General features: G+C 38.3%; 1 protein-coding gene across 3 annotated transcripts in view; it reads right to left on the bottom strand.

Moving 5' to 3' along the window:
• USP25 (ubiquitin specific peptidase 25) overlaps positions 1-17,479 on the bottom strand; it is a 70,005-nt gene that overhangs the window by 12,195 nt on the left and 40,331 nt on the right. For 2 of the 3 annotated variants that reach the window (XM_081950221.1, XM_081950222.1), the window contains exons 11-18: positions 11,533-11,660; positions 8,964-9,059; positions 8,429-8,590; positions 6,687-6,892; positions 6,303-6,373; positions 5,321-5,549; positions 4,443-4,637; positions 3,182-3,309 (exon numbers count right to left, since the gene is read on the bottom strand). In XM_081950221.1, coding sequence (XP_081806347.1) covers positions 3,182-3,309; positions 4,443-4,637; positions 5,321-5,549; positions 6,303-6,373; positions 6,687-6,892; positions 8,429-8,590; positions 8,964-9,059; positions 11,533-11,660 — 1,215 coding nt within the window. Of the gene's footprint in view, positions 1-639; positions 754-3,181; positions 3,310-4,442; positions 4,638-5,320; positions 5,550-6,302; positions 6,374-6,686; positions 6,893-8,428; positions 8,591-8,963; positions 9,060-11,532; positions 11,661-17,479 lie in introns of all 3 variants that reach the window. The other variant, XM_081950220.1, reaches the window with a different exon arrangement.

Below are 17,479 nucleotides of genomic sequence, written 5' to 3'. Positions count from 1 at the left end.
AGGGAGCAACGAGGCACAGTGATTTTGTTACAACTAGAATTTAAATCTATATTTCTCAAAAATAATATATAAAGAATTACTAACTGTCCAAGATATTCAAACTTTCTCCAACCTTCATAAAATAAGATACAGAATGTAATGAGGGATTGTGTGTGTGCATAAAATGTGACTAAATCAATCATTTTCCTCTCTTTGGTATGTGTGGCTGATTAGCATGTATTTCAGATATGTAAACCATGTGTAAACGTTTTATTTTCCCCTTTCAAGCCTTCCAATGGGAAAACTAACTTATAGAATAACTGTGAATAACTAACTGAATTTGTGGCTTGTATATTTAAATGTTGTGAGGACACACCTTTTACCTGATTTATAGTATCATAAACACAATGTGCAAGTTTTGAAAGTGTACATCTGGATGATCTAAGTTTAATTTTATATCATGCAAATAAATGTGCCATTAGAAACAAAGCAACAGCAGTTTCTGGTTTTGTCAATATCAATAAACAAACTGAATTTAAGTTTGTTAAAAAGCAAAAGCTAGTTAACTTCTATCATGTGCAAGCATGCCAAAGGTTTTTCAGGCACCTATGTACAGCACATGAAAGATGTAATAGTTTGTGACAAAGTTGAAGATGATACCTCATCATCATACCCCCCTTCCTCTGACTCAACCACGTAAGTCCCTATATCAGGAATCGTCACTTCTACAACTTTTTGATTTGGAGCTGTTCCAATTGGGTCATTATGAGAATTCTGTAGATTAAAAATATAAATGAAAACAAAAATCAATTTGATAATAGATTTATCAAATTATCAGATAAACTGCAATTGCAGTGAAGATGTTATCAGTCTTAGTCTGTATTTATATGTATCCTTAATTTTTAATTATTTGTTTTTATCAGGGTGTTATAAATGTATAAAATATTTTTAAAAGCCCACAACATCCAAAAGGATACAAAATGTTTTTGGGGAAAGATTTAGCAAAGAAGTAATGGACATATTTCATACACATGGAATTTCAAGGGCAGAGATGGGATAAATTTGTTAGTTGTGGGTTTATCCCAGTTTTTATGTTTTATTCTTTAAAATGACAAGAAACCAATCAGAATTTATTTTACAGTTTTAACTTTATTAATTTTTTGCTGTCAGAGATGTTGCTTAACTTTTTTTCCTTTAGAGTACTCATTTAAGAATGCAGAGTTTAAAACGGAAATGCTTATAAATAGAAATATGTCCACTTATAATTAATATACTGTATGCATGTAGTATATACTTCATATTCAGACTACGAGCAATATAGTTTTGTTTCCCTCTTTCTTAACTGTTTATGAAATAGAATAATTAATTGCTGTTGTTCAGTATGAAGTCATGTCCAATTCTTTGCGACATGGATCATATCATGCCAGACTCCACTGTCAAAATCATCAACAGGTAACCCTAAATAAATGATGCTATATCATTAGTAACAACAAACAAGCCTGCTTATTGTAATCTATATGAGTGTTAACATTTTTTAATGTATGAAGACCTCCAAGGCCCCTTCCAACTCTGTCATTCTCTTATGTTCCTGTTCAATTGTATGCTATTTATTACTTCATTTTATAAACAGCTCTATTTCCAGATGCTCTGAGCATACTTTGTAGCAACAGTAAGAATAAAAACATCTTTAATATAGTCAAATAAAACTCCACGTTCATTTTCATTTATATTTAATTAGTTTGTAATTTCTTATTTGAATGTACATATAAGCTTTTGTTATGATACTGAATTAAAAAATGTTACCCATGTTTCCTTATTAATTTTGATCTGTCCTTATCTATAGTTCCTGAATACCTTCCCCTTCAGTACAGCTTCCTCCAGTACTTCTTCCTTTGAAGCATAAGATTAGTTTTAAAATGAAGTAATGTGAAATCATTTTAAATGTAAATTTCAAAGAAACTGGTACCTTGTCATTTAGGCATTTACACCTATAAATTGATATTAGTAAGAATATCAATCCAAGAATGTAACATTTTTTTCTGTTTCAACAGAAAAATGCATATAAGACTTTGACTTCAAGTGCATCAGCATCTGCAACAAGGTATGCCAGTTCAAGTTATGCTCAAATTTCATTTTTTGTGGCATTTTGGCTACTCAGGAAAATAGCCAAATACAGAGGTGATTTTATACAGCATTTTTTCCATCTTATGGGACAATAAGTTTAATATTTCTTTTCACTCATGCAAGGCACTTATTAGCATACTAATATGCTATATCAAAAATCCTTTCTCCTTGTGCCAATTTATTGCATATCGCCAGTGCTTTGGGAAAAAATACTAATGTGCTCAGTGTTCTTGTGAAGAAGCTGAATCAGTGGCACATGTGCTTTTGTGCAGTCATTCTTATCTAACCTTGGCACAGTAGCCTCTCCTAATTAAGTACTGGCTCTGAACTTGCTATTGGACTACAGCTCTGAGTTAATGAAGATGGCAAGATTTTTTTTCTGTCAGCACAGTTACTTTGCAGCTGAACAACTGTAAAATTGTTTCTAGATGTTTCTGGATGTAACATCCAAGGACATGATTTTATTATTTCTAGAATGATTATTTCTAAACTATATCTACTTGCCTGAACTTTCCATTTGAAAATTAGTTCACATAAATTATTACTACGCAATAACAGATAGAAATATATTTTTTGTTGTAACTTATAATAAACTCATCACTTTTCTAGTTATTTTCCTGTGATCTTGAACAGGAGAAACAACTTCGTACTTGGATATGAATCCAAGTAATGCAGAGGGCATTGTAATAAACATTAATCTCATACTTTTCCTAATTCTTTTGCCTATGTGCAAGGTCAAGAGATTTAAAACATTTGTTAAAAGCATAATTCATACCAATTTTCAATGTCATCTGCCAAAAAGGGACAGTTATTTTATTTGTTAATAAGATACAAGCACCTAGTCTCATCAAGAAAATTTTGCGAAGAAAAGAGTTTTTCGTTGGTACATGATAAAAGAAATCAAGAAATAAATAAATTCAAAGCTTGCCATAATGTCACTTAATTAGCCAATAAGCACCTCTCTGAGGGGGCTGAAAAACAAACAGAAACTCTGTTACATACAGTGTACTAAAACAGAGCTAGTGGGATTGTTTTAATGCAAGCCAAAATTTAAAAATCCATATATTAAGGATCTCACCATGTGCATAATAGTTTCAGGATTCTTATCTTCTTGTTCAGTAAATGCTTTTGTGATTGCTCGTATAGAATCTTCTTTCAACTGTTTTGAGAAATCAGCTGTTGAGGGCTGTTCCAAATACTCTGGTTCTTCTCCCATGATTTTTGGGGAACAAAAAGGAAAAGTCTATTATAAATATGTTAGCATGGTATCTATTTGGGATTTGATTTAGCTAACAGCAAAAAGAAATATGCTGGCACATTCTATTAGTATTAACTGCTATTTGGCATAGGTAGAGATAAGGCAGTATATATGTTACTGTGAAAGTCCGAAATTGGTGAATGTCGACATTCACCGGTGAATGAAAGTCCGAAATCTCGTGAATGTCGACATTCACCGGTGAATGTCGACATTCACATAGTCGCTTGGTGTATGTCCTTATCCTCTCGACACCCTTACCCTAATACCCTTACCCTAATACCTCGGCTCCTCGCTTCCTTTTAAGCGTCTTCTATTCGCGGGTGTTTTTTTTTAAACCTGCGATCCTGCGTGGTTAGAACGAGTAGTTTCCAGGACCCTCTTGACACCCTTACCCTAATACCCTTACCCTAATACCTCGGCTCCTCGCTTCCTTTTAAGCGTCTTCTATTCGCGGGCTTTTTTTTTTTAAACCTGCGATCCTGCGCGGTTAGAACGAGTAGTTTCCAGGACCGCGAATTGAAAAGCCAAAGGAAAGCGTTACGCTGAGATTCGGACTTTCACAGTAACAATATGTCACCGTGAAAGACCGAAATTGGTATGTGTCGACATTCACCGGTGAATGTCGACATTCACCAACATTCACCGGTGAATGTCGACATTCACCAATTTCGGTCTTTCACGGTGACATATATATCAAGTATATTTTATAAACTTGTACAGGGGTTTAAAGTTTAATCCGATTTTAACTATATTTATGATTATTTGTATGGTTTTTAATTTGGTACCTGTACACCGCCCTGAGTCCCTTCGGGGAGAGGGGGCGGTCTAGAAATCAAAATAAATAAATAAATAAATAAATATCAAGTATAGATGGAGTATATATCAAGTATAGATGGAGCAATCTTGTTCTTGGGCATTCATGGCATAGCAGGTTATGTTTGCTACTGTAGTGTGACAGAAGATTCACACTTTTCAATTAAATTGTTTGTCAATTAAATTATACATCTTATATGTTATATTAAAGTTGAAAAAAAAGATTCACAAAAGAAAAAAGCATTGAAAAATGGCTTTCCTTACTAACCTTGGGCAGTAGATGACATAGGCACCCTGGGAACAGGGGATATTTTTTCTTGTTGAGCTTTCAAAGAAACCTGTGCGTCCCATTCTTCTAACTCTTTTTCAAAACGTTTATTGTCTTCTTTAACAAAATCTCTTAAATCAGGAGGTAATGTATCCAATCCAAAAATCATATGCCCCGTGTCCTTGTTAAATTCTTCTATAAGAGATAAAGGTATAAGGTCATTTAGAATATCAAATCTTTATGAATTTCGTCTATAGGTGACAGTTCAGACTATAAGCTAATGGGAGACTAAAATTTTATTTAATCTTTTTTAAAAAAGAACTTGGTTATTATTTAATATTATTCTTTATTTTGTTTCATCTATGCAATGGTTTGCAGGTGGGTTAGTCAACTGTTGTGAGAAGGGTCAAACACCCTTCTTATTCATCACCATCAGTGCTTTAAAAAGCTTTGAATGGACAATTTTTCAGCAAGAATTTTAGGCCAGAAATCAGCTGGTGTAGTTTCTAAAGTATATGTGGGTAACTCTACTTTTAGAGAACTGTATTGAAAGGGACTGAAGTAAATGGAAGCAATACAATAAACAGGTCAGTTCTCCCTGCTGTCCCCTATAGCTCACAATGTATCATACACGTACATACCTGCTTTACAGGGTTGTTTTCAATGAAAACTCTTTTACAGCGCCCTTTATTTACAGTTCAGCAATACCAAACTGAATCACAACAAAAAATTTAGCAGGCATGTTCAGATTAAATTATAGTTTTCCTTGCCTCTCTAGGTCTCAAGCAATATTAAATATTAAATTGTGATGTTTAGTAATATGAATATTGTAATATGTTAAATTATTCACATACAGGGAGAAACGTATTATATATTACCTTGTATAAAAAGTGGTTCTTTATCATTGATATACATTAAACAATAAGCACTTGCATTCCTATAACCACCAAATGAGTCACGCTCAAGCTCTTCCCAAGTAGATTTTGTCACAGAAATATCATTGTACTTCATCCACCTCTGTTGATAACTGTCAAAAATATATGCCCAATAATGTCCTGCATTAGCCTGGCCTTCATGAACTAACACCGCATGTAACCGATAAGGAACCTAAATCAAATAAAATCAAGATATGATGGATAAGCAAGTCTGTCATAATAAAAATACAATAATGTTTTTCTTTTCCTGCTCATGCAAAGCTGTGCAACTACATTCTGGCAATAATAGTGATCTTTCTACTGCAGACTTTCCAGGTAAATTTTGCCATACAGAGCATTGTATTATATATTGATATGAATAGCTGAAACAAGCAATATAAAACACATGAATGAGGTATTAACTATATCTCATAAAAAAATGTCCCGTGCATTTTATTTCACTCACCAATACCTGAAGGATTTCACAAGTATTGACCACTGTCATGTTTAAACAGGGTATTAATATCTAGCTTATTTATGTTCCAGTTTGAAACTGCGTAAGAATTTAACAGACTGTCTATAAGCAACATGATTCTTGGAGAATAAATGATATATTCTGTACTTTTGTTGGTAACTAGATTTACTGCTTTCTTAATATATTGGCTTATAACTCTTTTAAGTTATTCAAGTTATGAATGGGTGAAATAAAATAAATTACTTAATGATTATTACACAAACTGCAACTGTAAGAATCATTCTTATCTCCTGAAAAATGGAAGTGGAAAGTATATGACGAGGTCTTGTTTGTGCTGAAGATTCATAATCTCCAAAACTACAGGCATTTTACATTGTGTTCATAGTAATGTAAATGTATATGTATTTAGACTCTTGACATGTACAAAATGCATCACTAACAAAAGTTGTGTTATACAGAAAGTGTACTTACTTGCAACATTGATTTGTCAGAGTACATTAATTCAATTGTTCTCTGTATTCTAGCTATGCTTTCTTGCAAATCTAAAGTAATAAAAAATGTGTCATATTCTAAAATAATTCCTGTAAATTATCTAAAATTGATTTTTTATAAATTGTATCATAACATTGGCTTGTTCAATATCAATTAGTATGAAATATTATTTTATCACATATCTTTAACCATCCTTCCACTCACCCACCCACCCATTATAAAGTTACCATCCATTTATCCAGTGAACTCTGGGAGACGCTATATAAATTTACTTTTTATTCAAATGCTGTTGTTTTTTATTATCTAAATGTTGTTTCATTCTCCAAGTATGTATATATTTTAAGGCAAACTCCAAATTTGTACCTCTAGTATCATTTTCCACCTCTTTTCTCCAACGGTGTAAACAGCCCTCTAGTACTGATAGCTCCTCTTCAGTTATGTGCCGTGGTGCTGGATGCATGGGTAGGTCTGGAGGAATCCGTGATTGTGTAAATGGCTTGTGTATAACTGATCGCTGGGTAGGTGCTGCGCTCTGTGTTTCTGTAGAAGGCCCCTGTTGTTCTGCTGTGCTACATTTGTTAAGAATACAAAAAATTCAATGAAAGTAAACAGAAGCAATGTATTTTTCCAAATATTACTTAATATTATTAAAATTACTATATTTTTCAGAGTGTAAGACGCACCGGAGTATAAGACGCACCAAGGTTTTGAAGAGGCAAATTTTTAAAAAAGTAGATAGGTAGATAGAGAGGGAGAAATACAGTAGGTAGATAGGTAGGGAAAGAGAGAGAGAGAGTTGATAGGTAGGTAGATAGAGGGATAGAGAGAGAGAGAAATACAGTAGGTAGGTAGGGAGAAAGAGTAGGTAAGTAGCTAGGTAGATAGAGGGAGAGAGAGAGAGAGAAAGAAATACAGTAGGTAGGTAGGGAGAGAGAGAGAGTAGGTAGGGAGGGAGATAGAGGGAGGGAGAGAGAAAGAGAAATACAATAGGTAGGTAGGGAGAGAGACAGAGTAGGTAGGTAGGTAGAGGGATATATATATAGAGAGAAATACAGTAGATAGGTAGGGAGGGAGGGAGTTGGTAGGTAGGTAGGTAGATAGAGGGAGGGAGAGAGAGAGAAATACAATAGGTAGGTAGGGAGAGTAGATAGGTAGGTAGAGGGATAGAGCGAGAGAGAGAAATACAGTAGGTAGGTAGGGAAAGAGTGACAGTAGGTAGGTAGAGGGAGGAAGAGTGAGTGAGAGAGAGAGAGAGAGAGAGAGAGAGAGAGAGAGAAATACAGTAGGTAGGGAGAGAGAGAGAGTAGGTAGGTAGGTAGATAGAGGGATAGAGCAAGAGAGAGAAATACAGTAGGTAGGTAGGGAAAGAGTGAGAGTAGGTAGGTAGGTAGGAGAGAGAGAGAGAAAGAAATACAGTAGGTAGGGAGAAAGAGAGAGTAGGTAGATAGAAGGAGAGAGAGAGAGAAATACAGTAGGTAGGGAGAGAGAGAGAGAAGGTAGGTAGGTAGTTGTTTCCAGGTGTATTTATCCATATGCTGGAGAAGGAAATCGCTAACAACCTGCAGCACCTAACACTTGTTTCTGCTGGCACAGTGCTTGATCAATGTAATTCTCATCAATCACTCTAAGAGCTTTCCGAAAGGGAAAAATTTTTTTTTGCACTCTGCAAACTTCCCCAAAACGGCCCGTTTTACGCGAAAATGGGCTGGTTTTTTTTTTCCAAATAAAAGGCATGAATAGCCTTGGGGGGGCTTGCAGAGTACTCCTGGGAGAGGTGCGAAAACTGGGCTGGTTTTTGTTAAAAGAAATTGCATGCATAGCCTTTGGAGGCTTATAGAGTGCTGCTGGGGGCTGGGGGAAACGGCCCATTTTTTTGCTCATTTCTCCCCTCCCCAGCCCCCAGGAGGTCTCTGAAAGCCTCCATAAGGCTATGCCTTTTGGTGAAGAGAGCGGGACCTCGGGAGGCAAAAAAATGCTGTATTCGATGTATAAGACACACCCAGATTTTCAGCCTCTTTTTTGAGAAAAAAGGTGCATCTTATACTCTGAAAAATACAGTATTTTAGACTATATTATATGAACAGACACATCAGAGGCAGTTTTACCTTGGTATTGCATGTGTTGACAAAGGACCACTAGGAACAGCACTAGTACTAAGATCCTCAATAGGAGATGTGCATACTGGTTTACTTGATGCAAACTCCAACGCATACTGTAGGACATCTACCAATGGGAATCGTTTAGGACCGGAACCGTAGCTTAAATATCTGCCAAAACATATCAAATGTTGTCATTAAAAGTGTTCTAAACACAGTCATTTTATAAACAGGATACATAACTGTGATTTTTAAGAATGAACAGTACAGGTCTACAAAAGAACCCAAACAAGACAGATGCCTTTCATCCGAATAAAATATTTGAGATAAACAGCTGCCATTTTAGTAGATTAAAAGATTATTTAATTGATACCTCTTGGATTATTTTAATGCCAAATGCATCAATTAAAATTAGCCTAAACCCATGAGAGACAATACAAATAACTTCTGGCAGTGAAAGCTACCTATGATATATGAAATATAAATTTTAAAAAGTCAGTAAACTAAATTCCATTATCTTCTACGGGTGAATGTTCTATGTTACCTTTCTAATCGCTGCTGCAATACTGTGAGGTATTCTTTCAGTCTCTTGATTTCATCTCGTTTTATTCGTGTAGTTTCTCTGTTTTTGTGCATATACCTATTAGAACAAAAACAATTATGATTCATCTGCAGCATAGTTTAGCAATGTGCTCACTTAGTACTTCTACTTACCATTAGTGACATTGTTTAATTCTGGAATTTTGTAAGCAATTGAAATAGGTGAAGAAATTCAAGCCTGTTCTTTGTTTTCCAAATATGACATTATATTTTCAATTGGACAAATATTTTTATAGATACATACATCAATAGATGGCCCTTACATGTTCATCTTAAATCATAAGGCAACTGCTTTTGACAGCTTTTTATAGGTATGGCAAGGATGGCAAACTATTAGAAAAAAAATTATGTTTATGTATTGTTTCACCTTTATCCAGATTCAAAGTTCTATTTCCATCTCCAATATATTTTGTATAGAATGATTAACAATATAATGCTGGATAATGAGGATTCTTAAGTCAGATGGCAATCAACATTCTACTGAGGAAGATCTAATCATGTTTACATTTAAAGCTTTCAGAATGCTGCCATATAGCAGCCTGCCTTAAGGGGGAGGAGCGCAGGGGGGTCGTGCACGGGCGTGCTGCACCCATAATGCAACATGCGACCCCCCCAGTGTGCATGCACGCATGTGAGGCGCTCCCCCCATTTTTCCATGCTTTTTTCGCCCTCCCCAGGCTCCAAAGACTTTATAGGAGACTGGGGAGGGCGAAAACAGCCTCCCCCTCCCAGAGGCCTTCCAGAGGCTTCAGGGACCTTCAGGCGGCTTCCCTGAAGCCTCCAAAGGGCAAAAACTGACCCTACGAGCAAACTGAAAGAAATTTCCGGTTTGCTCGGAGGGTCGGTTTAAGCCCTCCAGAGGCTTCAGGGACCTTCAGGAGGCCGTGTGCCATAGGTTCGCCATCCCGGCCATATAGGAAAAGAAAACCAAAAGCTGGAAAGCAGAAACATAAAAGCATGAAAATGGGAAAGTGCAGCAGAAAGGTGAAATTAAACAACTATAAATTGAAATCTTAGGCAACAGTGAAATAAAATGGATTGATCAGAAGTTTCAATCTTTCAGTATGAAAGACTATTTCACACTATTTATTACTAAGAACTTAAAACAATGAAGGAATGTATTGCTTTTATAGTTAGGAAGTGTATAGCAAGAACAGTACTTGGTTACAATACAATCAATGATTAAATACCGATTAGATTCTGTGAAGAATCTTTTAATGTGATGATTTATCCAGTTTATACTCCAATCACAGATACAGAAGCAGAGAAGTGTTATGACCAAGTTCACTTTGAAATCAGGAGACAATGCAAGCAATATGTGTTGCTTGTGACTGAAGACTGAAATGCCGAAGTTGGAAATATTAAAAGGAGAATAGAGTAGAGTAGAGTAGAGTAGAGTAGAGTAGAGTAGAGTAGAGTAGAGTAGAGTAGAGTAGAGTGGACTAGACTAGACTATACCTTGGAGTATTCTAGTCCAGCTCCCTGCTCAAGCAGGAGAACCTATACAAATTTAAATAAATGACTATCTAGTCACTTCTTAAAAACATAAATGCAGTTGGATTGTATAACTTATGAAACTGAAATGAAGCAGAACAAGTTATCAATTTCTGCTACTCCAGACGTTTCTTCAGTTAATACTATCTTAAAACACCGAACTGAAGAGCTCAGTTATAGCATCAAAGACATGGCCAGGTACCGGCTATGGAACAGATCACAAATTACTCAAGTTTCAAGGTAAGCTAAAGAAAAAGAAAGCCAGACTATTTCCACAATAGGATCTTGAACATATACCCACCATTGACAAAGAAAACATCAGGATCACTTCCAAGTCCTGAACCTCACTGATAAAGAACTAGAAGAATTATGGGATGAACTTAAGTAATTAGGAATGAATGTGAAACAATGCCAAACATGAAGAAAGAGAAGAAAACAAGCTGAATATCAGAACAGCAGAAATTGTCAACAAGACAGAAATCTTGGAAAGGAACTGAGAATTTCAGAAAACTGTTAGAAAAGAAAGGAGCAGCATTACAACAATATCAATATAGATACTGATGAGAGAAACATGCAAGGAAAAATAAGGAATGCCTTTCAAATTTAATACATAAAGATCTCTGAACTCAGAAGAAGTTCCTACCTCAAATAGCTATGCTAAAGGAAACCAATGGACAGATAATACTCTATTGGAAGAGGTCAATCTACATTCTAATACCAAAAAAAGAAAACAGAATAGAGTATGCAAATTATTGCATAATATGCTTAACTTCACATGCTAATAAAATAATTGTTAGGATCATCCAATATAAATTAGTGCCCTACATGGAAAAGAGATGCCGAATGTCCAAACTCTAATTTTTGTCGTAAGAATAAATGGGGATGAAATGGAAAATATATTTTTCACAATACTATATTAAATTGTAGCAACTGAAAGAACTGATTATTAGATTATCATTCTCTGAATATTACATCCAAAATTATATTACCCTGCTATCAAGTTCTATAATGAGCTGTACCTGTCCAGGTATAAAACCGGAGGGAATTCTAATTTGTTGTGTATCTTTTCTGGCCTTCCCAAAGCTTGATTGAATTCAAATCTTGAGAGCTCAAAGGTCAAGACTGGAGGTAGCTCAGTAAACCAGTGCTGGCAGAAAATAGAAGAAAAAATGTATTTTAATCACATCAAATTTTTAAACAGTTAACTGTCAACTTAGAACATATTTCTATATTCTCAGAAAAAACATAGATTGATACAATTGAGTCTTACCCAACTTGGTGCCCTTAGATGTGTTGGACTACCACTGTCATCCTCAAACAATATGTTCAAGCTATCCATGGTACTGCCAGATTTTTTAAAACTGGGGGAAATGATATATATGCTTTCAAATAATGCTTCTACTGTTAATAAGATCCAGATCTTAATAAAAATGGCAGTCAATTAAATATATGTTTGAACAATGTTATTCGGGAAATTCATACACAAAGCACAAAGTATGTTGAAACTACAATTACATTAAAGATTGAACTGTTAGCATACATTGTTTATCTTCCACAATTTTCTGAAACTAAAACCTGTTTTTAGGTTTCCATCCACTAAGCTTTCATGTTAAATATTATCACAATGACTATACAAACATAGGGTGGTATCAGTACCTACATTAATATTCTTATTTATCAAATTGGTTTTATTAAAGAAGACTGCACCTTGTCCAAGGTAATAATTGATATCTCTGCAGCAATCTTTTTTTATATCATGATCAATAAATGTTTGTTTATTCATTCCCTATTGATAGTTCTGTGAATTGATACTATGCAATCTGACATGTTCTAAGTTAAAAATTGATTAAAGTGCTACAATAACACGTTAAAATTGGAAACAGCACTCCAGACTTTTTTCTTTTTTTAGACATATATTTAATCTAATTTACTGACCTTGGAACATTATATCAAAATGTGTCAGATGCATACAAATTTCAATTTTGCAGTGTCTGTTTTTCTAGATAATGAACAGATCTGTTCTCTTTATTCCAACTCACTAGGCTGAATTTTGGATGGAGTAATTGCACTGAGAAACTCTTTAGTAAAGGTGTTGTCCTAGAACCTTAGAGAAGACCAGGACAAAAAAAATGGGAAAAATGTTAACTACAAAGAAAGCCCAATAATTGTGGAGATATTTTTAGACACATTTCAGAAACTAGCTCCTACTCCAAAAGTAACTTGCTAATAAACTTATGCACATATTTCTTTTAAGTAGCTACAGCATAATAGAAGGTAGCGAACAAAGTGAACATTTCTATTCATTCTAGTTAAAAGATCCAAAACATTGGTCTGGGATATTACAGATAGGAGATTTCCAAATCTGTTCAGACATGAAATTTTTCTCCAAGGTATCACTGCCGATTTGTTAAGACAAAAATCTATGGTTTAAGTTTCTAACATAATGTTCCATATATTACAAAATTGCACATAATGGTCATTCACGTACAAAGTATGAATCCATCATCTACCAAATAAAAATATTTGACAAACTTTTAATACCAACCATACACACCTGAATGTATTTTTCATACAATGTTAAATATTACAGTAAAGAGTGGGGAGTCTTCTTAAGTCCAATATTATTCATTTTATTAATGCATTCCTACCTGAACAATCTGGATTTTTTATGCTGGTTCTAGTAACAACCCTGTTCTGAAGATGACACTCTAAGACACTCTATCTACATAAACAGTGAAGAACAAGAAAACAGTCTGACTTATTGGATACATTTAAAACTTCAAAATGTGCATTTCTCAATTTATCAATGGTATGATAAATTATAAGAATTCCTAGAATATCAGTAGCTATACATATTATCTTCAGCTCTCAAATTTGGTATCCTTTTTTTTTTACTGTTCTTGATCTACATAACTAAAAATAAAATATGGCACCTAATTTCTTTTTAAATAAACTGACATTGGTAATTGTTGAACATAATTTTTAATATCTCTGCATAAACATGATCTGTTTTCCACGTAATTTGTAAAATTATACAAAGAGAACCAATTAAACAAATGTTTAAAATCATACTTAGAAAAGTGATCCTAAGGATATACATGTGTATATATTTTTCTCAATAAATAAATGAGCAATGTTTTAGTTGATTAACAGATCAGAGAGCATAAATATGAGGAACTATTAAAAATTCAAAAGGGTTCATAAACCTTTAAGCACCACTGTAAATATATACGCCAACAATTTGAAGGACACTGAAATTTATTCTAAACAAAATTTTGACAAATTAATTTATTCCAATTAATATATTGAATTTCTAATACCTTAATATATTTAAGGTTTCCTTGCTTCTTTAATATAGTAAAATCTCTGTTAAATGCTACGTTTTAAAATGTAAAAAAAAAAATAAGACCAAGATAAATAACCTCGGAATTTTTCCCACCTTTAATATAACATATAAGATGTATAATTTAATTGAAAAACAAACCATAACACTAAAAAAACTTATAATAATGTGATTGCTTAAATATGCACACCCTCTTACAAATAAGAAAGTGGATGTTTTCAGAGTTAACCAACTGAAGGGGAGATGACCAAGCTGAGCCCAAGGGAGATACCAAGCATATTATTGGTCTCAAATTCCTTCACCGCCCACAAGAGATCTAAGTCCAGCCACCTTGAATTCTGTTGACTTATATAAAGTCAAGTTGCTATGACTTTTAGTGATTCAGATCCTTGTAGAATGACCATTGTCTTACCTGAAGGGTCCTTTTCAGGGCGCTGCAACGGAGAGTCCAAAGAAGGGTTAAACACAGCCAATCTGCCCAGAACTGAATTGAAACTTTAAGCCACGCCTCTGGTGCCGACTCTCCCCAGATTTATTCAATGAAGACGTGGAACAGTTGTGCGCTGAAACTTTAACTGGAAGTCTAATATGGAACAAGTCAAAAATAGTCCAACAACAATAACAGAAACAACAAACAACACTGTGACTTCACAAACACCAGCGGAGAATAGACCCCAGGGCGGGGTGGACTCTCCGTTGCAGCGCCCTGAAAAGGACCCTTCAGGTAAGACAATGGTCATTTTCCAGGGCGCTGCTCTGGAGAGTCCAAAGAAGGGACATGCCCAAGCTAACTGTCACTAGGGCGGGAAGGCTCAGCCATCAGGGTCGCTCCGCTGGTATGGATGCCCTGAAGAACACGCCTCCCAAAGGCCCCTTCCGCCGATGCAAAACTGTCCAGTTTGTAATTTCGGACAAATGGAGACAGAGAAGTCCAGGTGGCCGCCTTGCAGATCTCTTCAATCGGTGCCTGTGTAGACCAGGCAGCTGTGGTGGCGGCGCTTCTAGTCGAATGTGCTGTGATATTGCGAGGCACAGGAACGGACTGTAAAACGTGGGCAAGCGCAATGCAGGCTCGCAGCCATCCGCCGATGGTAGATGAAGAGACCTTTTTGCCTTGAGAAGCTGGTTGAAAGGAGACGAATAGAGATTCGGATTTCCGAAAACTGGCCGTGCGCTTGATGTATCTGCGAATAGTCCTACGCACATCCAGCATGTGCCAGCGCTTTTCCCTCGGGTGCCGAGGATGCGGACAAAAATCCGGAAGGACCACCTCCTGCGCCCGATGAAACCAGGAATTGACCTTCGGAATGAAGGAAGGGTCCAGCCTCAGGATTACTCTGTCGTTACGAATGAGACACAAGTCCTCTCTGACTGACAAGGCAGCCAGTTCCGATATGCGACGAGCAGACGTGATAGCGACCAGAAAAACCGTCTTGAATGTGAGGTGTCTGAGACTGGCCGTCTTAATGGGCTCAAACGGGGGCCCGATGAGGGACCGCAACACTACATTGAGATCCCAAGATGGGTATCTGTGGACCACTGGGGGTCTCAGGTTGGTCGCTCCCCTGAGGAAACTGCGGATGGTTGGATTCCGGCCAAGAGATGCGTAGCCCTCAACTGAGAGGATGGTTGACAGGGCTGCCGCCTGGCGCCTCAGGGTGTTAGGTGCCAGGCCCTTGTCCAAACCTTCCTGCAAGGGCGCAGACGTACCATGAGCCGTGCACCAGCTGGCGAAGGATTTCCAAGTGGCGTCGTAGATGCGCGTCGTGGACTGCCGTCGTGACGCTTGGATGGTGCCAATCACCTTGTCTGACAACTTGCCTCTGCTTAGGAGATCCCTCTCAAGTGCCAGACGGCCAGCTGCAGCCACTGGGGTTCTGGATGTTGAAGGGCCCCCTGGCTGAGAGAGATGTCCTGTGGAGGAATCCGCCACGGTGGTGTGATCGAAAGACTCACCAAGTCTGCAAACCAGGTTCTCCTGGGCCAGTACGGTGCTACCAGCAGCACCTCCGCCTCCTCTGCTAGGATCTTCCTGATGACTCTGGGAAGAAGAGGTAGCGGGGGAAAAGCGTAAAGCAGACCTTTCGGCCACGGGCCGTGCAGCGCGTTGACTCCTTCCGCCCTCGGGTCGTGGAACCTTGTGAAGAACCGCGGAAGATGCGCGTTGGCCGCGGTGGCGAACAGGTCCACCAGCGGGAGGCCGAACCTCTGGGACAGTTGCTGGAACAGCAGCGGATGTAGACGCCACTCCGAGTGGTCGACTGTGGATCTGCTCAGCCAGTCCGCCTGGGTGTTGCTCGTGCCCGAGATGTGCTCCGCCTGAAGAGAAAGGAGATACCTCTCCGCCCATCGACCCAAGAGCTCCGCCTCCTTCATCAGGGATCTGGAGCGCGTTCCCCCCCGTCGATTGATGTGCGCCTTGGTGGCGACATTGTCTGTCATGATGCGCACGTGGTGGCCCTGAACGGTGCTCTGGAAGCGCTTCAGCGCAAGCCTGACTGCCCTCAGCTCCAGCCAGTTGATGCTGTGAGCGGCTTCGGAAGGGGACCACCTGCCCTGTGCTAGCTGGTTGTGGCAGTGGGCCCCCCAACCGAACAGGCTGGCATCCGTTGTGATGGTGAGCCTGACTGGCTCCTTGAATGGCGACCCCTTTAACAGGGCCGGAGACAACCACCATTTTAGAGAGCGACGTACCTCTGCTGGAACTGGAATCAGTCTTGTTGAGCTGCTTTCGTTTGTTCTTTGATATGGGAGCAGGAGCCACTGAAGGGGACGGGAGTGAAGTCTCGCCCAAGGCACGATTGACAGGCACGAGATCATCTTGCCGAGGAGCTGTGAGAGCTGAACCACCTTGACTAGACGTGACTGCTGCACCTGAACGACCATCTCCCGAAGGCTGGCCACCCTTTCCGGAGACAGGGATACCGTGCACGAGGTGGTGTCGATGACAGCCCCTAGATGCTTCAGTCTGGTCGTGGGGACGAGATGACTTTTTTCCAGGTTGATGGTGAACCCGTGGTCCCGGAGCGCCTGCATGGTGTGTTCTAGGTCGCTGACAGCTTGTTGATGCGATGATGACAGAATGAGAACATCGTCTAGGTAACAATGGAGTCTGACCGGACGTGACCGTAGAAAAGCCGCCACGGCTGCGAGAACCTTTGTGAATGTCCTGGGCGCCGATGACAGGCCGAATGGCATTGCCCGGTACTGGTAATGGAGGCCCGCGTAAGAGAACCTCAGGAACTTGCGGTGGGCTTTGCGGATAGGGATGTGGAGGTAGGCCTCTTTGAGGTCTATGGACGTTAGTATATCGCCTGGCCTGATGCACCCCAAGATGGACTGGAGGGACTGCATCTTGAACCTGCGATATGTCACGTGGTGATTGAACCTCTTTAGATCTAATATCCCCCTCCACCCTCCTGAGTTTTTGGGGACCAGAAACAGGATGGAGTAAAACCCTCTTCCTTCCTGGCCTGCTGGGACAGGTTCTATGGCCCTGATCTCCTTGAGGTGCCTTATCTCCTGTTCCATGAGGGATCTTTTGACTAACCCTGAGGGAACTGGACACCGGATGAAGTGGCGGGGAGGGGGGGACCAGAATTCTAAAGTGAGACCCATGCGGA

Source organism: Natrix helvetica (assembly GCF_964273705.1).
Source record: "Natrix helvetica genome assembly, chromosome: 4".
Classification (NCBI taxonomy): domain Eukaryota; kingdom Metazoa; phylum Chordata; class Lepidosauria; order Squamata; family Natricidae; genus Natrix; species Natrix helvetica.
The sequence above is the reverse complement of the archived record's forward strand: the minus strand, read 5'-3'. Positions and strand labels throughout refer to the sequence as shown.